At 45.6% G+C, this 23,076-nt stretch overlaps 1 protein-coding gene across 10 annotated transcripts in view; it reads left to right on the plus strand.

The window, feature by feature from the left end:
• The window catches only part of Wnk (Wnk kinase), a 202,495-nt gene that overhangs the window by 133,408 nt on the left and 46,011 nt on the right, over positions 1-23,076 (plus strand). For all 10 annotated transcript variants that reach the window (XM_077690157.1, XM_077690152.1, XM_077690154.1 and 7 more), the window contains exons 8-9: positions 18,962-19,092; positions 21,976-22,080. In XM_077690157.1, the coding sequence (XP_077546283.1) occupies positions 18,962-19,092; positions 21,976-22,080 (236 nt within the window). The remainder of the gene's footprint in view (positions 1-18,961; positions 19,093-21,975; positions 22,081-23,076) is intronic.

A 23,076-nucleotide genomic window follows, 5' to 3' on the forward strand; every position in this document is an offset into this window, starting at 1 on the left:
GTGACAGCTACCGTATGGCTGACGCGGGCTTCTCCAGCGGTGCTTTGTGGCTGGATCGCGGATGCGTGGGCCAGCATCCCAGAGGAGCTCGTCAGTCGCTCTTTTAAGAAATGCGGCATCTCGAACGCCCTTGAAGGCACTGAGGACCACTTTCTGTGGGAAGACATTTCCAACAAGACGACTTCAGGAGACAGTGGCAGCGAACCTGACGATGACTGATCGGACGTTGAAAGACAGTGCCAGCGAAAACTGACAATGACTGAATGGTAACTTCAGTGCAAATAAATATTTTCTGTGCTCTTTACCTCGTGTTATATACGGATGAAAACATTTTTTTCTGATTTTGCTGTCCCCGAATTACACCTCGTATTATACGCGGGTCCGTATTATACGCGGGTTTTTACGGTATCTGGTCAGTGTTCCCTATTTACGACAGGATGAACTCTCGGTCCCGAGCAACGAGGTCACGGGTTTGATTCGCGGCTGCGGCGGCTGCTTTTCTGATGGAGGCGAAAAGCAAAAACGCCCGTGTGTGCGAGATTTCGGCGCACGTTAAAGATCCCCAGGTGTTCAAAATTAATCCGGAGCCCTCCACTATGGCGCGCCTCTTCGCCTGCGTTGCATTGGCGCGTTAAACCCTACAATCAATCAATCAAATCAAACGCTCGGTCCCACGGCAGGCCACCGCCTTTTTTTTCGTAGCAAGGGGGAAGCCGCTCACAAAACGATGTGTGCCTCCTCAAGCACAGTCCGTTGCGCCGTGTGAAGCGTCTTGTCTACCCGTTGCTCACTGTAAAAGCAGTGGAGGTGATTTTGTGCTTCCTGGCTATGGTTTGTGCTTGTGTCCTGATCATTTCATGCGAAACGACGAAACTGTAAAAATAAGGCTTTTGATCAAAGGCCCTTGTGCCCCCTTAACTTAAAATTAAAACCGGCCGTGTCACCGACATCTCGTGTCACCGACATTTCAGCACATCTCCAACTGTAAAGTGTGAGACAAGCAGAAAAGTATGCAACTGGCAATGCTGTCACTGAGTGGGAATGGCTGCCAGAAAGAAAGTAGGGCCGCTCACTAAGCGTCGTTTTGATTGGCTGTTTTATGGCGCCGTGCGGGATTGTTCATTTTTACTCCAAGAGATGGCTCTAGGTTGCATGTGCAATAATCACCAGGGGGGAGCGAGTGAAGCGGGAAAGCTACACTATGGCGGCCATTTGTAGGACCGCAGGATATCAAAGTTGGGGGTGCATTTATTATGCAAGTGGGTTCATTACGCGAGTAAATGCGGTACTTGATTACAAATGGCACACACCAGTGGAAGTTTTCCTCCAATTTATTACCGTCAGCAGATTTTCCTTTAAAATGATTAAAATAGGGAATCGCTGCCGCCAATCACGTGTCCTAAAGCATTTTAAAAGGGACGCTGAAGGGATTTGTAAACATTGTGGGATTGCTAGCGCAAATTGTTGTCTGTGGAGTCTCTGCGCCATGCTTTATCCACTCTCGCCGCATTGACGCGACTTTATTCTGTAGAAAAGTCAACTTGAAGGTGCTGTCCTCCTCTCTGCATCTGTGCATCTTCTCTTGCATGACATCAAAACAGGATGGCTTGGCTTGACTGCGCTACTGCACGGCTCGCGAACACTCCGACAGAATCAGTCGGCTTAGCGTTTAGTCGGCCGGCGGGTCGTCGCAATTCATTCGCTCAGTTGAAACTAAGCCACGGCATGTCAGGAAGAATGTGCACTTAGATGGTTAGTTTTGTACACTGTATCAAGCTCCAAGTCCAGGTCACTCCACACAAGCGCACATGCAATTCTTCGCTGACTGGTACGCTACGAGAAAAATCTAAGGCCAATCGAAGGTGGGAGAAGAGTCAGGTTAGTATAGGTACTGAGGAGTTAAAATCACCAGAAATTTTTATTTACAGCGTAAAACCAGGGTGCGGGAAGCCCTTTTGTCCCTGGGTGAACTAGCACAGCGTTTAGCAGCACGACCGCACATCTGTGAATGCTTTTCCATCTAAGAAATGCAGTTGCTAGACGTAACACATTGTGGGAATTTAAGAGATGCTTACTGCACAAGCGCTATACAAGAAATAGTCATCTAAGCTGCTTGAAATGCTAAAACTAAATAAAAATGTAAACTGGGTATTTATTATATACTTTGTTTCTGCTCCTGGCCTCACTGGCTTACGGCCGAGGGATCTGGAGATCTATGTATATGGTTTTTCAAGTCTCAAGTTCGAATCCCCAAGAGTACAGCCTTTTTTTATTGTAAGTTGATTTTTTTCATTTTCGGCTGATGTTTTCTATACTGAGTTCACCATTTTTGCGTGGTAATGTTTATTGCTCCACGAGTGAGTTTGCTGAACGCGCGCAGATTGACATTGACGCGCTAGCGAGTTCTCGTTGGCGTGCTGTTGCCACAAGCACCGACTGCTTGCGGGCGGTGGGCACAGGCCAGAATCAGCAGATCCTTGGCCTGGTGCTAACACACTTTTTACGATACAGGCATGAGTGAGGCAAGCTCCAAAGATGGGAGAAAGGGCATTGCATTTGAGCGTCTGCGGTGATGTGGAGGGCATTCATCCAGTGCGTAGGCCTCGGCTAGCGATTGCTACGATTCCAAGCCATCCTGGGAGGCTTATCTTAGGCATTTTACAGCCGACAATTGCATGGCAGAAGCGCAGTATGGCAGTTACTGAGATATTGAGAATGCCCAGCCAATGATAACGTCGGATGCTAAGCATGTTGTTTCACAGAACCGAAACCGAAACTTGTTTGAATGCTAATCTTGGACATTGTCCAATCGCGTAGCCCCTTTTCCTAACATCACTGCGGTTAGTTGATGCAGCCACCGCAAACCGTGCATGGTAGTTTGTCTTCTTTGAGGCTTTACAAGATAATTACCAACTTAACGCCCGGGTAAACAATGAAAAGTGTGTTTATATGAGCCAGTCCATGTAGTGCAAGCAAAAATAGGAGCTTGACAAATTCACTTCAGTGTCCCTATAAACAAACTGAGAAACAGAATGTGAATTAATTTATTGTAAATTATGTTGCAGGTGCAATACACAAATTATGCAATACATGTGTTGAAGTGATAGCTGTCGAGGAAGCTGCGTCATCAAAACCATGCTAAAAACAAAGCAAAGCAAAGACTACAGCAAAAAAAAAAAGAAGCTTCTGGAAAATGTTATTATTTGTTGTGCGTATTATTTTGCCTTACCTCAAAGTACAGCAACTGTTTTTTTTTTTTTGTGCTGCAAATAATGCGTACATTTTAATTACTTCTCATTCAGCACCATAGGCGGTGAGGCTTTGCTTCTGGCCCCTGTCGCATCCATCTATTGCATCCATCTGTTCTGTGCATCAGTATTACCAGTCAATTTTATGACCAGAATGCTTTGCAAAAAACAGCACTACAGGCCGAGTAGGGTGAGTAGTGGTGTACTCGGGGACAAGTTAAGAACGGCAGTAGCTCATGTACGCTCGAGTAGCTCAAGTAGCTCGCGTATCACTCCGCCTAAGTGACAGACCCAGATGTCAACGGGTGCACACGTTTTGAAAAGAGACGGCTAAGAATGCGTGATATCGTCTGCCTTTTCTCATGTAGTTTGTTTGTCGTTGCTGCAGTCGTTTATCAGCATATTAAGTCCAAAAGATCACGAAAAAGGCTCTTGTCATGTTCAGAATATTCCCAGTAACGCACTACTTGCCCCACGCGGAGTAACATCCGGCTGCGGTGATGAGGCACAGCGGCAACTTCCGTTGCTGTTCTCAAGTTGTACCTGAGTATAGCAGAAGCAGGCTCTTCAGTTGTAAACGAAGTTTGAACGTGCCTTGTGCTGTGTTCTTTTTTTAATATAAACCCCTATGCTGGACGACACACAGAGCAATGTAACAAAATATGGTTTTAGGCTAGTTGGTTCATGGTTGGTTGCAAGAATGGCACCAATAATAGGGACAAAGGGAAGGAAGCAGCACTTGCGTGGTGTGTTTCCTCTGCTCTGTGACCTCATTATACACCATTATGGAGCGAACCCTTAGTTTTATGTGGCCTACTGAGTCTATAAACAAGTGCAACAATGAAAACCAGACTCGGTATTAAAGCAGCCAATCCTGCAGGGGAAACTTGGCTTTGTTTCAGAAGCGACGCCTGCTGATATTTTTGTTTCAATACACCTCGTCTTTGGTTATTGGCAGGCAGAGCGGTGCGATCCAAACATCTGGTTGTGTCTTTTTTTTTTATTTGCAGTCAACTGTAACAAGTCTTTTTGATAAGTTGATTTTTAAAACTTTTTAATTTTTTTTTACATGACAAGGGTACAGTGGGAGGGCGGAATGAATTCGGTGGTAATGGCGGAAGGGAACATTGCATCGGTAGGCTTTCGTCGTGTCCAACTTTGGCATAGCGGTTATTGTTTCTTCCAATGCTCATTGCTGTTGGTGTACTGTACGTATTTTCCTTTGTCTTCCTTTTTATTTTTGCGTAAGTAACCTTTCAGTTTTGAGTTGTTGCTTCGGTTGTTGTTTGCTTCTCCACTGCCTTTATATCTGCGCGAAGATCTTATTATACGGACGCAGCCCTAAGCCAAAATCACCTTCGTTTTGTCTTTACAACCCTTGTCGATATTGTACTGGTTGCTCGCCCCTCATTGTTCCCTTTGTCACTCTCCCCGACGCATTTACTTTGTCATCCACCTTGTAAAATTTCTGGAAGTGTTGATGATTTTTCATTGAAATCAACGCTTTTTTGTTTCGCTCATGTCTGCATCAAGCTTCTTGTAACTCTTTGAGAGAACTGGAAAGGCTGTCATTGCATGCCTCGTGCAACATGGCTTTGTCCGGAGCAATTTGCGATTTCAATGTTCATAATGCTGTGTCCCTGACTTTGTTAAAGTCTTCTTGGCCTTTCCTTTTTTTTCTTTTTTTTTGTCCATCACACTTCTGACATTACGAATACCCTGTCATGGCTGCAGGTTGGGACATTTAGATTGGTACCCATTCATGTCCCTGCTAGGCGGCACAGCCAAGCAACATTCAAGACGCTGTTTTTTTCTTGCATCAGATTCTTGGCCGTGTTCAGGTAGCTAAATGCACTCTTGAAAAACATATCTAAGGCGGTATTCCTGTGCCTTGGCCTTCTTCCCGCCCCCGAGTGGATGAGCATTGTTTCTGTGAGCTGTCAACTACACAGGCTGCGAGACCTCTTGTGTTCACTACGAGGACCTGTCTCGGGCATCACAACCATTGGATCCTTTCTGGCCCCCCAATGTTTGAGTCCCGGTTGCACATTCTGGGCTGGCGTGTTTGCAGCTCATATCAGCAACAACATATTTTTGCTCATTGATAGCTGAAGTGAGCGTGGCAAGAAAAAGCTCGCAGGTGTTTTGGCGTCGCCTTTTGAGGCTCCAGGGACAATGGTAGTTGCCTTTCTCATGTGTGCGAGGCGTCGCGTGACTCTTGTCTGCACGTGAGATAGGAACATTCCCTTCCAAGCAGGAGTTTTTTTTACCTGGTCATGTGATCAAAGGAAGGACGGCGCTGTGGGACACATCGATATGTGGGATGGCACTTTTGGTTGGAAGTATAGGCCGTCCAAAACACCTGCACTGAGCCTTGAGCCTAAATTGCTGAACTGGTGCTGAAATTGTGGTTTAGATTTAATGAGCTTTTCCACAATCTTATTGTAGGCTCTTTTAAAAAAAATTTGTTCATTCATCGATTAACGGATATCCAGTTTTTCCCAAACGTTGCTTTAGCTGCCTTGAATGATTGAACATCCCGACGAGTCTGGGCTGCGACTAAGATTTCAGGACTTCGGCTTTTCAGCAAGCCTTACTTTTCAAGCGTGTACCCTTTTGATTTCTGGAATGGATCTGCTGTGCCGACTTGAGCTCGAAAAGGACAAAAGTACCAGCATTGTAAAGTTAGCTGTATGCTCTAGAAAATGGCGGTATGTTTTTGGCATAATGTGTGAAGGTTTGTCTGGATGGGTTGGTGGCTGAAGCAACCAGGCCCTACGGCAGAGTACTAATCCACGCGACCTAAACCGCCCTCGTCTCGTGTCAAAACATTTCCGTCACGCTGCTGTCACATTTCCGTCATGTTGTCATCTCGTAACGCGTTCGTGTTACCTTGCCGTCATGTTTTTGTTGCGACGCTGTCACGTTGCTGCCACGCTGCTGATAATGCTGCCGCATTACTCTCACATTGCCGTTACATTTCTGTCACAATGTCATGGCGCCAGGAATTTTTTAAAGCTGCGACGCATTAAGCACTTCTGCTGGTTATGTTTTTAGCTATTTTGATATTGTTACATGGCAGCAGGACAATGATGAGGCGAACCATGGGCGACGATGAAGTGATGTATTTACAAGATGTTGCCGCAGAGCGATGCGATCTATTTACAAGCGGCCATGATCGCTTGGGCCAGCCGCATCCTCTTCGTCATCTTCGGTGACGGGTTATGGCATTATGGGGCATTGATAGGTGTTCCGTGACAATATTATTCCCAGCATCAGTTCCCTAATGTTGATTGTACGGCGAAATATAAACACTTACAAGTAAATTTAAAATCGGTCACGAGGGGTGTTTTTTGTCTGTATGCAGCTAAAAAAAACCTCGTTCCCTAATCGTAAGTGTGCAATAGATAGTTTTTGAATGAGGAAGTTATCTGCACTGTCTTGCTTCTTATCCAACTACAGGTGTAAATTTTGGTAAAGTTTAATAACTAGAGTTTTGTAAGTAAGGCAAATGAAAATAGAGCTACGTACAATTGTCTACTTGACAGAAACAAGTAAGACAGACACGAAGTGAGAAAAAAAGGTGAAAGTGATTACTGGAAACCAACGAGCCAATAATGTTGGCCGTCGTGCTGAAGCAAGTTGTGTGCTATAGCCGATGGTGGCAGGCGAAAGACTGTTTGTAAAGCACGTTACAATGGTACGCCATTTAGGAGTGTAATTCTTAGAAAATCGGGTGATCACTGAGGTTAGAGCGCTCGTTGAAATCACAGGATAGAGGGCGGTCTCTGTTTCGAATCGTGTGTTTCTCTAAGTACTGCGCTATTAAAGGGGCCATGAATACAAATCGCGACATCGTGTAATTAAAGGGGGGGGGGGGGTTGGAAGCTTCATTCCAGCCATGAACAATGCTTTCCTTCTAACAAAAAAAAAGAAACGCGAGAAATATTGGAAAAATTTATGCTACACAATATCACCAGTGATGCAGTATAGGGAACACCAAAAACGTTAATTAGTATTGCATTGACTGTCCATTAGCATTGGAAGTGATGCTATCAAACGAAACTAGAGGCCCCACTGCAATTGACAATGTTAGGTGGCTGCTAATGGTATAAACAAGACCTTTTGACGTCATAAAGACTCAGTAAGAAGGGGGCTGGGGAGTTGCCACTGCTTCAGCTGCTTCCCTTGATATTTAGCTTAATTGTTAGAAGCTTGTGATGGAATTCGTATTATTAGGGCCGAAGCCCCTTAGGGGCTTGCGCTGTCGGCGTCTCATGTCGTCGTCGTAACCGTTGTCTCATGTAGTCACGATACTAAAACACCGGGACACTCGTTTACGCCTCGCGCTGGAACGCTTCGCGATTCAAAGTTGCCAGATTTTTACAGCAAAGCTGTATACCTCTACCCCCCAACGGTTTCGTCTCCGTTGGCAAAAACGCTAAGGTGCCAAGAATACACTCATACCCTGCATGCTTTGCCCCTCCCCAGGTTTCACTTTAGTGGAGATGGCCCGGGATTTTTTGTTGTTTGGACAAAGCAGTGTTTTCTAGGAACCAAACGTCTATTATGTCTTAATGGCCACTGTAATGTGTTGCAAAGGTTTATAGTCCAATGAAATCGCATTTCAGTCCTTTTTGTGCATCCATAAGCCTACCGTCATTTTTCAGTTCTTTCAAACACTGCACCAGCCAGCATATTAGTGGCACATCAGCGGCATAAGTATGTGTCAGCTGATTTTCCATTCTCCGAGTCATTTCACGGATAAGTCTTTCAGCACATTCCACATTTTTAATGGATTCACAGAGCTATTTCTTAGTGGTCACATGAGATTGCATCCTAAGCCAATGCGCTTTGTGCCCCGCATAAGCAACTACGTATGCTACCGTGGCTTGTTGTACAGTCTACGCCCGTTACAACGGACCCTCTGAATCCGGAAAAAAACGTCCGCTGTAGCCGAAGTATGCAGTATCCGACGGGGGGGGGGGGGCTAGGCTATGAGCCCTACAGTGGGTACTTTCACCGATATTGCATGCATAGTACATACACTTTGTTCTTTCTACACGCCTGCAGCACCTCTGCACAGTGTTCGCGCGAGGGCAAAGAATCGCGTAAACACCGTTTCCAAAACTTAGCACCGGCACTTCGAAAAGGCCTAGCGCATGTGGTCAAACGAGTAAAGACGCAAGATGAGCTGAGCAAATAACGCAAGAATATAACTAGGCGCAATTATAAACCAGCTATAAAACATCAGTCGTGCCCATCAGCATTAGCTAGGCTCTTTTAAATCCCCTCACGACGAGGCAGGTTTTCCCGAAACCGTTCGTCAAACAAATCGGATCGCTGCCTGACGTTCCCTCAAGGCAGATTCCACATTTTTAGCGATTTTATTCTGGTCATTGAAACAGATGTAATGAAATAATCTGACGGTCAGCTGTAAAATCGAAAGTTAGACCAGTTGGACTGCGCACGGTTACCGGCAGATTGCACACAATGGATGGGGAACAACCCCTACTTGAGGCATTTCTTACCTTTTTCACCGAACGGAACGGGAACGATGCATGCGTGGGAATAATAAAAGCCGAACTTCACTGAACCCGAGTTTTTTATTACATAAAAAAACTGACGAGGGCAGACTCGCCTCCGAGTGCACCACTTCGAGTATTCGATTGCCCTGTTTTCAATCTCACCGGAGTCGCGTTTATCGGCAGCGGCCTTGTTCTTGACGGTACAGCGGACACTGTGCTTAGACAGGCCTGTACTTCTGGCGATGTCAGCCTGTTTTTCCTCGTGTTCAGCAGCGTTAATTACGCTTAATTTATCCAACAGTGAAATCAGCTACCCTGCCGCTCATGCCGCTGGTCACAAAAAAAAAAAAAGCCACTGGCTTGGCTTGGCTGCGCCAACAACCCGGCTGCCAGCAATGTTGCCAGACATAATAGTTTTCTTGCCAAAATAAACGAAAAAGCACACCGGGCACCGGCCCCGCGGAAGTCCGCTATAAACGTCCAGTCGAAACAATTTTCGCCTAAAATTTAGTCTGTTGTAGCCGATAGTCTGCTCTAGCCGGGTCCGTTGTGAGCGGAGTGGACTCCATTTAAAATGCATGGGTACCAGACAAACCAACAGAAATGGTCTGTTGTAACCGAAAGTCTGTTGTTGCCGGATCCGCTGTAACGAGCGTAGACTGTACCATGTTTGCTTTAATCCAGGCCAGCCCGATTTTAAGTCGACCTTCAAGTTCGCAAGGCAAGGAATTAAAAAAAAATTAGTGCCGTTCCATTCTGTGTAGATGGGTGACCTGCGAAGCTGTACACAGTAGATGAAGTGCAGTGAACAAACCACGTTTGTTTGTAATTTGCGGTTGAGCGCACTTCCTAGATGAATGGAACTTGAAAGGACTTGAGCGTTATTCTGGTGAACAAATATAGGGCGGTCTGTTTCCCTTCTGCGTCGTAGACATCGTGCTGCTTGTGTAACCCACCAACCCAGTGCGCTCTACCACTGAGAGTACACCAGACTGGTTGCATTTGGCTGTTTGACGGCCATGTGTGTTTCCCACCAGGACGACGGATATGTCTTCAGTGAGGGCATGGAATTTATAGCTTTGCATGCACCACCACCACCACCACCACCACCACCACCACCACCACCACCACCACCTCCTCCTCCTCCCCCCCCCCCCCCCCCCCCTGCGCTCCCCGTACGTGCATGCATAAGCCAGCAACCGCTTATGTGTAATCAACCTGTGATCAAGCAAGGGGCAAGATATGCCATTGGTGTTGCGAAGTTGTGGAATAGCCCAATATTTTGTTCAGAGCCAATAACACTTTGCTGCGCGTTGCTTCTTGGAAGTTAGTTAAGACCTTTGGACATGCTTTGCCTAACAGTACACAAGCCATGGAAGCTTATTTGTGTCAGCAGAACTTACAAAGGGTTTTGTTTATTGTCCCAGAGTGCGCAAGTAATCTTTCAAATCTAATCTGTGGCACTTTTTACCCTAGAACTCGTCGAAATTCTCACGGCAGCTCTTGTTTACCACTGTTAGGTTTCTTGTGAAGAATTAGCTGTTCCTAAAGTTTTTCTATTCCATGAAAGTGTTTTTTTTTTAATTTTTGTCAGGTGGTGTGCAGTCATGTTGTTTGAAATACTGTCGCAGTCTGTGTTCTAGTGGCAAATTTTTCTGTTAATTGAAGAACCTCGGGCGCAAAAAAAAGCCCCTGGAACTGCAAGACAAACGCTTTTTTTTTCAGTAGGAAATGAGAAAAAGAACATCAGCGTTTTTCTTGCTCGTTTGATTTGTGGAAGTGTACCACACAAAAAACAAACTAGAAAAGGCGCACTGCTTCTGCTAGTTGTGCAAGGCTGGGGTAACAGCAGAGCTGGCAGCCCCCCCTCCTTTTGTCGGAGACATAGCTGTTACACTTCACATGGACTTACAAACTTGCTGTTGAAAGCTCTCTGTTATTGGCAGGCCCAGATGGTTTTGTCCGCAGGACCACGCTAGCGTGCGCTAAAACTGGCGGCAACTGGCTTCGCAAACTCTGTGTGAACTGGGGAAGAGAAGAGCATGTAAGAGATCACGCTACAAACGCTGGGCAGAGTGTTCTCGAAGGGGAAGTTGGACAATGCTGGGCGCTCGTCACGAGGCGCACGTTCACGTGCGCTCGGTATTTCTGTCCATGGATGGTGCAGTAAAGAGGTTAAACAGCTCTGCTGTTGAAATTTTGTTTGGGGGTAACTTTTTCACCACGTGAAAAGCATGACTTTTTTGCGTAAGAAGGGTCCGACAGCTTCCAAACAACGGGTCTTTCCTCTTCGAAAAGCACACCCTGCTCAGCCCCCCATTATTGCTTTTTAATCTAGGTTGTCGCCACAGTGCCATTATCTGGCCACACTATCCATTGCCTCTAAGCAGCGGGCCGCTTACGGACGCTTACGCGCCCATCAGTAATCTCTGAGACGACAGTGTGCGGTGAGTGCAGGCTGTTGACTTTCTAGGACCGTGCGAGACGGTCGACAAAAGGCACAGGCGCCTCCCGAATCCCTCGAGTGGCTCTCCTCTCGACTGAGTGCTATTGTGCTTGCGAAGCCATGGGAAGAGGCTTCGTGCAGCAGGGCCGTCGTCTGTTTGCCGATTGTGCGCATTGCGCTATTGTGACGGCTTTTCGTCGTCGGCAATCCACCGCGAATTGTGACCGACCAAATTGGCTGAAATTTTTTAAGTTTTTTTTTTTTTTTTTCATCTTTTACGTCTGCATTTTTAAGGTGTTCGTTTTTTTTTTTTTTTTGCGTTCGAGCTTTTAACTGTTGAACTAGAGTGTTTCGCTTAACATCGATAACATTTTGTTGTGCAGAGAAAGCGTTGCTGGCAGCTGTGTAGTTGAGGTACAGCTCATACCTAAATGATAAAGTATTTTTTGTACTTCACGCAACTGTGCGTTTATGTAAGAGGAATGAAACTTGTAACTCCAACCGGGAACAAAAGGTCAAAGGTCGTCCAGTAGGAAGGAGTGACAATGGAGTGGGGCCTACAAGAATGGTAGTTTGTTAAATGAAATGTGAAACAATCTGGGCTATTGGTAAGGACAAAAAGTTTCTTTATTTCGCAGAATGACCTAAATTTTCTTTCATGGCTTCATCTGTGGCCTCTATTGCTTTTAGAAACAAGGCAGCGTTGCTTTTGAAACAAGTGCAGTCACCCTGGATTAAGAAAGGCATTTCGATTCTTGGCAGAGCGCCACATCATTTGATTCTCATGTTTCCTCTGCTGTTGGGAAATATTCTTGAGGTTAATATGTAGAAATTACTTGCACAATTTTGACCCTAGCAAGAAATGGTCACAGGACTTGTCCAAGGGATGGTGTTGCTAATTTCACAAAGCACGTTAGTGGAACTCTCTGTCAGCGCTAGCCCAGTTCTTGTTTACTTTCAGTGTACGTAAAGCAACCGAGAAGCTTTCAGTTCTTCCACCCTGTGGTTTTGCATTAGCTTGGTACGCTGTTTTAAAACATCTTCTTTTAATTTTTAAGTGAACTTTGTGAAACTTGCCAGTCTTGCTGCTTTTTTCCCACTGATTTCGAATATCCCATTATTTTTCAGTTGGTCAGTTAGTTCCCAAGATAATTAGAGATAATTGGCCATTTTTGGTCAAACAATAGACAAAACAGTGTTGGTCGTGAAGATGTAATCTTTATATTTTCCAATACTAGGAACCCTGGGGAGTGCAATAAGAGAATCGGTTTTCTGATGCATCGCTTGGAACTAATTTTACAGCTCATTAAACTTTGGTGGCAGCAGTGGCAAGGAACCATTTTAAGTGCCCATTTCAAACACCAAAGTTTGATGAGCTCTAAAATTAGTTTCAAGCAATGCATCAATAAACCAGTTACAGTGTTCGTAGTATTAGGAAATATGCACTGTTTTGTCTATTTTTTCCCTCCAAAAATGGTTAATTATCTCTAATATCTTGGGAACTAATTGACCAACAGAGAAAGAAATGTTATATTCAAAATCAGTGGGAAAAAAGCAGCAAGACTAAGAAGTTTCACAAAGTTTACTTGGAAAATAAAAGAAGTTGTTTTAAGACCAGTGTCTCCCCTTAACGTTTGCTGACCACACAGCTCATCAATATAACACGTTTTTTGATTAGGCTGACTGTGACAAAGAAGTAAAGATATAAGGAGTCGAGATTACCCTCTTTTTTTTTTTGCCATCTAGTGTCATTTTATTTCTGTAATGTCTACCTACTTGGAGGCTACTTCTTTCTATCTTTGCACCCGAAAATTGGTTGCCGTTACGAAGCATAGATTGGCGCATGAGGAGCAGCAACACACAGTGGTGCTACTTTTTTGCCGACTACCTGAGGAGATAGAAAGACGCAAGCTGTCGAAGCTTATCTATTTGGCTACACAGCTAGCTGGACAAAACAATCTTTCGCGTTTGTTGTCCACTTCAGTGCTATCTGTCTTCAGCGCTCGGGGCTTGAGGACTTGTTTCTTCTTCCAATAACAGCTTTTGGCCTGTCACAATGGCTGTATGTTGGTATCGTTCACTGGGAATCCTCTATATATCCTGGTCAGAGTAGGGTACTTGCATGCATGCAGGAAAAACGTAGATATCTGTGTATGTATATATAATTGAATGAGGGAGCGTATATACAGTCGAGTCCATTTATAGCGATACCGTTTATAACAATATATCGGATATAACGATGAGCAGCTATGGCACCGTCAACCTACGTATTCTTTCTATGGTAAAATAAACCGCTTATTGCAATGCTCCAGTGCCCAGATATTGGATGTAACGTACACCAAAAGGGCAACAGTGACGACTCTAATGACGCGGTTGCGCAGCCTACACAGGCAGTGTCTTCGTAAAAGGCCAAATGGGTGACACAGTCCCTCGGGGACTTTGTTTCCGCCAAGGACATTTACCTGAGCTAGTTGAAGCACCTATAGGTGTTCTTGGAATCACACGCAGAAAACAAAGATGACCGACTGTGGCTTCTTTTCTGCAAATTAGTAATAGTACGACCTTGCTGGCATGCGAATAAGATGTTTTGAGCTCTGTTCCGTCTTTTTATTTCGCAACCCGCTTATAACAATTATCGGTTAGAATAGCTGGAATAGAGCTGTCTGAGTTAGTAAAGGCTAGTTTCTTCCAATCAAACCTTGTTGTCATTTGTCTTCGCGGCCACTTTAATGAGGAATTCGTGGGAGAGCGATTCTCGTCGCATTCAGGTCAAGTAGGGTCGTCGTGCGAGGGCGGGAGGCATGCCGCAATCTATCGCCTGGCCAGTTGATCCGAAGCTCTGCATATCAGCGCTGAAAATTTGCCTCTAATCTGAGCATCGCGTTTTTTCATCTTTGCGTGCCAAGAAAAACTGAGGCGACGCGTATCGTTCGTGATGCGGGCTGCCAAGAAGACATTGGAGAGCGGTTTCGTTCCTGCGAGATAAGAAAGAGGTCACAAAATGGGCAGCACTGCTGCCTCTTCTCTTCTCCTTCTTCTTCTTCCCGGAGCGACGGGGGAGAGGAGAGAGCGTATCGTTTCTCCAACGCGAGCTCTCGTGTTTTGAATGCGCGGCGTTTTTCTCTCCATCGTGTGCGCCGATGGCGGCCCGTGTTTGGGCCTTGAATCCCAGGTGCAACAAGCGACGTCCCCCCCACGGATTTTGTGTTGCCTGGAATTGTGAGTTCTTGGTGTTTTTTTTTTTTTCCTCCTCCATGTTTTATGTATTCCTTTGTTGTTGCCACTGTCGCGAACTTGGGTGCTGATTTGGGTGTTGTAAGGTTGTAAGTAGTTTCCCGTAGTTCGGACTTGCCTTTCTGAGTCCTTGTTCTGTGCACTTTGACACAGCTGTTCACATTCCATTCCTGCGTGTATAAACAGCGGGCAGTTTTTTTTTTTTTTTTTGCACGAGCTTTGTGGTTGTTGCCAAGTTTGAGGCAGTTAGACGTGCATTATGCGTGCACAAACCTGTTATTTGTCTTGACACAGATTATCAAGAGCGCCTTTTCACTTCGTTTTGCTTAAGCTGTAATAACTCGTAATGCAAACCTTCAGTACATTTTTTATCTTTTTTGGGGGGGCTGCGGATCATCTGTTTGAATAGAAAAACACACGGGAACAAACGGGACTGAGGTAGGCTAGACACTACTCAGTCTGCGTTGTTTTTGTTTGTTTTTGCACTGTTTTTCTGCTTTAAGCAACGTGCACCAACTGCACTGTGTTATCCCTATTTTACGGATTATCTGTTTAGGGAACTATTTTCTGGGAAGAATGAGGCTCACAATCGTCATGCGCCCTTTATTATGAGGTCTCCACGAGAAATATTCTTTGAAGGGATGAGATGCTAAGGTGGCCCCAGCAAATAAAATAAAATAAAGGACGGCAAAAGTGGTTGTAAGCCGTCGGTCACTCACAGAGCAAATGATTTCCTGGATAACTGAGCTGAAACTCTCTTGTGCAATTCTTTATAGCAATATTGTCTTTCCTCCATAATGTTGTTGCAGCAAAATACTTAGCTTGTGGGCAAACTGGCTTTAGTGAGATCTAATGAGATCGCAGTTTTTGTGTGTGTGTGTGTGTGTGTGTGTGTGTGTGTGTGTGTGTGTACAATGCAGCAACAGGTCACGGCACTAAGGTCGCAGCTTTTGACCTCTGCCCTTGCAGAGTCGATTGAACAGGTTTTTAGGAGGGGGGATAAGGACCAGTTCCAGTGTATTTAGGTCACTATGCAAAATGTCACAGCTAAATGTTTTCTTGGGCTATGCTAGGCCACCTATCGTGGTATACTTTGTAGACGACGTGGAGATGCACAGGCTGAACCTGAAATTTTTCTTGTTTTTTTTAATTTTTGAGCTGAGAGAACAACAGATGCCAAGGAAGGAAATGATTTCCGTATTTGCGGTGGCCAATCGCTACACTCGCAAAGCTTTACGAGGCTTTGGAAACATGTTCAAATTTTCTACATGCATTCTTCAGAGGCAAAAACTCGAGGTCGGTCAGTGTGCTGTGACAAAACTTTACTGCTGGGTTACGGCAGGGCACGTGACGGTGCTTCGAGGCTGCCGGTATCTCTCGAAACACCCCGCACGCTGCCGTGCTCTGCTCTTTTTACGACATGCAGCAAAGCACTTCCGAGCTTGGTAGAACTCTATGGCCCAAGGAGTTTGTTTTTTATCTCTCGGATAACGTCTCTGCGTGTGGACATGCGAGCCTTGCTTTTCCGGAGGCCTTTTCGCTGGTCTGTGGTCTGAGTAGATGAAACTGGCCAGTAGAACCTGCTGTTAAGCTTCTCGTTCACATAAGTATGTGTGCTTGAAAAATAAATAAATAAAATGAAGCGAGTACGTGAGCAACAATGCGATAATTTGGGGCAGTGGAGAAACAATTCTGGAATATTTGAATGGACTCTGTTCTTTTTGGCGCAGGGATTGTCCATTTCATTTTGTGGGTAAGCGAGGTTAAGGTGTTGGATATCGGCAACGGTGAACTGCAGCTGCTCCCGGCAGGTGGGACAGGGAGCACCTGTTTGCCGCCACCTTTGATAGCGACGTACAGATAACAAACTGTACGATATAGGAAGGGGTTAGGGATGACCACATGTGTAGTTTGCGTGGTCCACCGGAAAAGCTGAAAACGCCATCGATGCCGTGCTGTGTGTGCTTGCATTTTGGTAGTTTATGCCCAATCTTGCCTTTTGTAATGTGCTGGGGCACCACTGGAGGTAGGTTGATGGCGATTTCAGGGAGCTGCTGACTTGGTGTGCGAGTCTAGCACACCATTACAGATTGCGTGTTTTCGTGTTTATTACGTTGTAAGTGGTGCATTGGCTCTAATATTAACGACTAAGTAGCTAATTAGTCTGTTGATAAGCAATCTCAATTGAAAAAGGTGTGGCTGAAACGCAACTGCTGCCACTATGCTCATTGGCTGCATTCTCACGGTGACTTAGGCGTCATATATATACACACCGCATTTACTCGCTTATTAATGATTGCACTCGCGTAATGATCGCACCCCTCAAGTTTGGCGTCAAAGTTTGATTTTTTTTATTTCCTGCGCGACGAACTTACCCTGAACTAGCCGTAGCAGTATGTGGTATGTGTGCCAAGTCTAGCTGATGATGGTCGTGCTTACCTCTGTTGTTCCCTTCCCTTTCAAAAAAGGACATGGCTACGTTATTGCAGCAGACTTGCTGATATTAGCGATATCGTCAAGCATGCGTTCTATATTGATGAGGAAGAAACTCTCACTAAATGCGCATAATGTACTCACAAGAAGAAGAAACAAACGCACTCAGGTTGCTGCGTCGGCAGCCATGTCTGTTTTGAAAACCTGCACTGTGACAGTGGCAGCCACTTGTTGGTTGAAGTGTTGTCACCTCGCAGCAAACTCGTTAGGGCCTGTTCCGTAATTAATGAAAACACTGCAATTTGTGTCGCTTAGCAAGGCGGCTGGTGGCGGTGTGCGGAGTTTCTGTTTTTATTTATTATTTTTGCCATGTTCATGAGGACTGTCGTAAAAATTTTAACCCACAGTTTGCTTGTGTCTTCTGTGCTCAAAATTTTTTCTGCGAAAAATTTACCTCGCGTAATGAACGCACCCCTAAATTTGCATCAAATTTATGAAAAAAAAAAGTGCGATCATTATGCGAGTAAATACAGTATATATAGTCAGTGGAGGTTAACTACAAACAGCTAAATATAAACTTGGGTGGTGAAGTTTTTAAACTTTGGAGGCTTGAAGTTCAGTCCTCCATTCAAAATACACCGAAATGGCAGAGTTACTTCTCTGCCACGTGCCAGCCGTATTGAATTTGTGCATTTAGGTTGACACTTTTTGTGCTTGCATTTGATTCCAGCTTCTCTGTGTGTATTTGTCCTTAGTAAGGGGGGCATACTCTCAACCCACATTTTCTCAGGTTAAAGACTCGAATGCAATCGCAAAGATGTTACGTGAACTTGTTTGGTGATTCTGCTAGTCCGAGAAAAAAAATTAAGGGGACACCTAAGCACTCCTTATGACGTAGGCATCGCAAGAAAAGCATTGGTGTCTAATTTCGGAATGTGTCCTTTCATCATTGTCGTCGCCATCTTTCGTCAGACTGGCACATCATTGCCGGGCAATAAAGACACTCTGCGGGATTGTATTTTGCTGCTCGTCTAATCGCTACTTGTGTAATTAGAATGCTGAAATTGCGTGTGTAGGCACCAGTGCATGTCTCCAACAAGTTTTCAAGTCGAAGGCCGCAGCACAGGCCCTGGTTCCAGCTCTAGTGAGCAAGAGTCATCGAGCTGTGGGGACATTGGATACGCAGGGTAAAGCAAAAACGCCCGTGTGTACGAGATTTCGGCACAGGTTAAAAATCCCCAGGTGGTCAAAATTAATCCGGAGCTGTCCACCACGGTGCGCCGCATCGTGTGCGTTGTGTCAGCGCATTAAACCCTACGATCAATTAATCAATCAAATCAATCAATCACTCACAGTTCAGAGCTTCTGGGTTTGGTTTTTATCTATGCTAAATCTTTACAACTCGGATGCTTTCATTGGCAGTTCCAGAGGGGGGGTCCAGATGTCCTGAGCCCCCTTAATTTTTGCATTTATACCCCCAAGATGATGACCCCTCAGGTAATAGAAAAAGTCTAGTTGATGTAGTTTCTATTTCTTGTATTTTTGGCTTTCCAAAGTTTTAAGTAATAAAAAAGGCCACTATATGCCTCACCATCATCATCATCATCATCACTGATAAGCCCCCCCCCCCCCCCCCCCCCCCCCCTCCTGGAAGAAACCTGGAACCGCCCCTGATTACTTTACTTTTGTTCTATTCACGCCATTGGCCATAATCACGTGGGTTTAGGAGCCGTTTTGGTGCTACAGACGCCGGACGTCAGCTTTTTTGTTTTCAGTGGGCCATGCAATACTTTCACGTTAAAAATGAACTCGTTAGAGTCTTTCTTTCTTCAGCCACGGTTGTTCAGTGGCTTCAATTCCCGACTGCAGCAGCCGCTTTTCTGTCGTAGGCGAATAGCAAAAACACCCGTGGTTGTTTGAGGTTTCGGCACACATTGAAGATCCCTAGGTTGTCAGAGTTAATCCGGAGCCCTCCGCTTCGGCATGCCTCAAAGCCCGGGCGTAACTTTGGCGCATGTAGCACAACGATCATCATCATCGGGGTTTCTCTCTCTCTGTCTCATTTCGTGCAGCCGAAGGTTCTCCAGAGGACACGTTGCACGCGCCTAGCGATGCATCCCACCGGATTGGCAACCTGCAGGGTGCCTTTGCACCCGTCGTCTCTTCTCCAATGCAGGCCGGATGCCGGCAGCTACTTGTGCAGGTAGAGTGGCTATTCCGTTATTTTTATCCTCTCTGTGTGTGCGTGCGTGTGCATGTGTGTGTGTTAAATTTGTGCATGTTTCAGTTCCCTTGCTCCTGTTTCTGCATTTTTATTTCTCAGCCCTGCTGTAGCAGCTTCCCTGGTTGCAGGAAATTGGGATGGGGGAAGGCATTCGGTGCAGGGGGCCTAGGGTTCGGAATGCCTGTAGCTGCACACTTCCCGGTTGTGTGAGGCTTAACTCTTTCGTTACGGCGAAAAAACGGCCGATTTTGAGTGCTTCCACAAAACGTTTTTTTCCTCTTGAGCTACTGGACACACTTAGCCTTGCTATGCATGAAATTGTAGCTTATAGATTGCTCTTCCAAACACAGAGCAATAGTTTTGTCAAAGATACAATTACTTACAGTTTATTCGTCAAGTAATCAGAAAAAAGCCCCCAAGAAAAGTATACGAAAAACACAAATCGGCAATTTTACCAAGAATAAAAATTATTTCAGGATTTTTAAGATATACAAATTGTTCCTACGTTCTTTGGCTATGATTCAATATATAAATCAACAATGTACACCACGTTTTCGATTTTTGAGGGCCCGTCAACCTAGTGGAACTGACGGCTTTCCCACGCTGTGAAGGCACTCAAGGATGAGTGAGTCTCTGTAAAATGCGCATCCAAGTATACTTTTTTGTGTTCTCACACAAAACCCTTATCAGTTCGGTGGAAAAAACAAGAAAAAAATCCAGCGCTCTCGAGAAGCGTCGCACCTGAACCCTGCAGCGCTAATCTGACATGAGCGCCAGGTTATTTTGAAGGTGATAGCGCGATATGGCGCGGTGCATTTGGCAAAATATCCTGGCCGTACGTTGTCGAGACCCTAAACACAAAATCAAAACCGCAGTCGTCAGATAAGAAGCACGTTTTGTTTATAAATACAGCGCAGAGTCGCAACGAAATTACCTGCCAGCGCTTGTTGAAGTGCGAGGCACCTAAACCGGAGCTTCGTCATCCGAACTGAAATCTGATGATCCTACATCATTGCTTGACCCCTCACAGCTGCTGGAATCAGAAAAATCAGCAGCAGGAGCTGCCAAAGTGCTTGCTACAGAAGTCCGACTGTGCGGGAGCGCGGCGCAAACCCGACGCCATTTTTCCTCCTGCTCCCCTCTACCTTCGGTTCAAATTTCTCTTGCTACACCGCCACCACACAAGACACATAAACAAACAAAACCGAAATTGAAAGAAAAGTTGCCAATGAACACACCAGATGGCGATAGTTGTCTGTGGAGCGCGCGTTTCAGATTTTGTGGGAGATTTGAAATCATCGGACACCGGCTTCCAATTGCCTATGGCGCCGTCGTGAAAGAGCTAAAGGGGCCATGAAGAACAATTACAAGTTTGTTTTATTCGAAAGATTTTGTGTTCTGTAGGGCCCCCAGCACATGTCTGGAAGCAAACAATGTTTTATTCACTGTGAAGTTAATCAATTTAAGCTCGCTCGACAGATATGGTCAAGTAAGACACTGTTGCTTGCATCTTTCGGCCAGTGTCGTCTGAGACAACCCCTAAGCCCCACAGTCCTGTGCGGCTAAACCAAGCATAGTGCGCGCAGCACCAACAGCAGTATGCATGAATACTTCAATGTTTATGTGTGCTTTTGTAACTTCCACTGTTTCTCCCATCGTTTTTACTGCTTTAAAAAGAATGTGCCCTAAATTTAAGTGCAAATAGCTCGTTCAGCAAGCTTAGAAGTTCTGCCTAATTTGCGTTTGCGTTTTCCGGCCTCAGCAAATCGCAGAGCTGGCTGGTATGTCATCATAGGTTCTGTTGCAGGAAATGAGCTAGTGGTTCGCATGACCATTCCCTTTTTTCCTAATTATACAGCGTATTTGAGCGAAGTTTACCTTAAAAGTGGTGTCAGTATGATTCTATCGACCCAGTCTTTTGAATGAACCAAACTTGCTTTTTGTCTTCATGTCCCCTTTAAGCGTGGTACACATTAGGCTAACGGTAGGTGGCAGTGGCTGAGGGCTTTTGACTAAGGCACTGTAATGCCACATGTAAAGGTGTATGACTGGTGTGTATCAGCCCTCTTGTTTATAAATTCAAATACAGAATTGCCAGTGTGCACAGTGTTTAGAGTTAAAGAAACCCGGGGCGTTTAAGTTTTCCCAGAGTTAATGCCCCAAAAGCCACGCGTGGCCTCTAAAAATTTATGTTTTGAGGTTCAGTTTAGGAAGAGCAGAAGAGACCAAAGTTGTGAGGGAGGAGATCTTAAGTGCTGAATGTGTGTAGCGTATTCCAAAAGGCTCTGCTCTTTTTAGCACACCCTGACCATGCTTTGTCGAACTGCGCACCAAACACTTTTTTTTGTATTACTAAGTCATTTCTTTAGAAGGCCCCAGTGCAGCGAGCTTTTTTTGTCAGCCTCTGCTTTAGTGCATCGCAGATGGCCCGAGATTTTGTTGGCTTACACTAGTGTAGTGAGGTTCTCTTGGATAAAGCTTAGGTGTAGCCAGGCGAATTCTCATTTTGCTCGCGATGACCCATACTGAGTACATGGCTGGCTTTCATTCCAAAACCATGGACGCTGCATTCATCTAGTGCTCAAATTCAAAAGTTGGGTGTTTAATGCAGCCAAGTTACAACACCTGGGCTGTGAGGTGCGCCGTAGTAGAGGGCTGCCTTGGATTAATTTCAACTAACTGAAGATATTTGACATCCAACACATGGGAGTTTAGGTTAGGTTGAGTTGGGTTGGGTTAGGTTGGGTTAGGTGCTCTGAATTGATCTGCCTTAGCTTTTCACTATGGATTTTTGCACCCCAGATGTAACCTTGTTGGGTGAGTTAATCCTAAACTTGACGGTTTCCCTGCCTTCTCAAACAGCAACTTCCACAGCAGCCGCAGCCCCAGTACGTCAGTGCAGCGGGGGCGGCCGTCCCGAGCACGGTTCCCGTGTCTGCTAGCCGGGCCAGCCCAGCACCTCAAATGGTGAGAGGAGCGCTGTGCTAGCCTCGCATTCACAGTATGGCACGATGCGTGGGCACTGGGCTCTTACACGAAGCACAGCGAGAAGGCGAAAAGCGGACATTTTCATTCACTGCCACCACTGGCAAGCAGTACTAATGTAGAATGGGCGGGCCTTACTCCTTCATGTGCATGTCTGCTTATCTCTCGTGTGGGGCAGTAACGAGGTATGTGTTCGTTGCTTTTGTTTCGAACCTGCTTTTATCACCCCAACCTGCTTTTATCACCCCAATAGGTGACTGGTAAAAAGCGCAAAGGCTCATGGGTACATAGCTCACGCGGAGCCCTGTCCTTCCGTTTCGAGAGGTCTCCTGGCCTCCCGTAGGCTGGTGGCTTTCACACGTGCGTGTGCTTGTTGTTTATCTGTTTCCACCTAAAAAACAAACGCTCATGCATCGCACATTCAATGAATAACAATGATGGTCCCTACTAGGGACTCCTCTGAAAGGTAAGCACTCTGTGACAAATAAACAACACGCGGACGCGCGTGAAAGCCGACGGCGTACGAGAGGCCTGGCGAGATCTCGAACTGGAAGTTGTGGGAGCAGACGACATACCCGTGGGCCTATGTGCTTTTTACCGGTCACCTATTGCGTTGGATGGTTCAAATCATGAGGTTGGCGTTGATGTTGAAGGCTAGTTGCAGGAACAGCACATTGAAGTGGTGGTTAGGGTTGTGCACGCGACGACAGCACTCTGGCAGGCGTGGTTGTGTACAAGTGGGGCCCAAGAAGAAAAATGTGAGCATTAATGAAGACTTTCGACTGTCTACTTCATACAGTGTTATCGCCGGGATTAAACAGGCTGAACAAAGATTGAAAGATGGACACACGAGAGAACACATTTTGCATGTGGTTCCTCTCGCTTGTACCCATTTTGTTCCCTTATTACGTCTCCTTTGGGTTTCGTTTGTGCAGTTTATTCGGGGTAACAGAACATACTCCACACGTTGTGATGAAT

Source organism: Haemaphysalis longicornis, unplaced genomic scaffold (assembly GCF_048455015.1).
Source record: "Haemaphysalis longicornis isolate Haplotype H1 unplaced genomic scaffold, Haemaphysalis longicornis Haplotype H1 scaffold_10, whole genome shotgun sequence".
NCBI classification, from domain to species: domain Eukaryota; kingdom Metazoa; phylum Arthropoda; class Arachnida; order Ixodida; family Ixodidae; genus Haemaphysalis; species Haemaphysalis longicornis.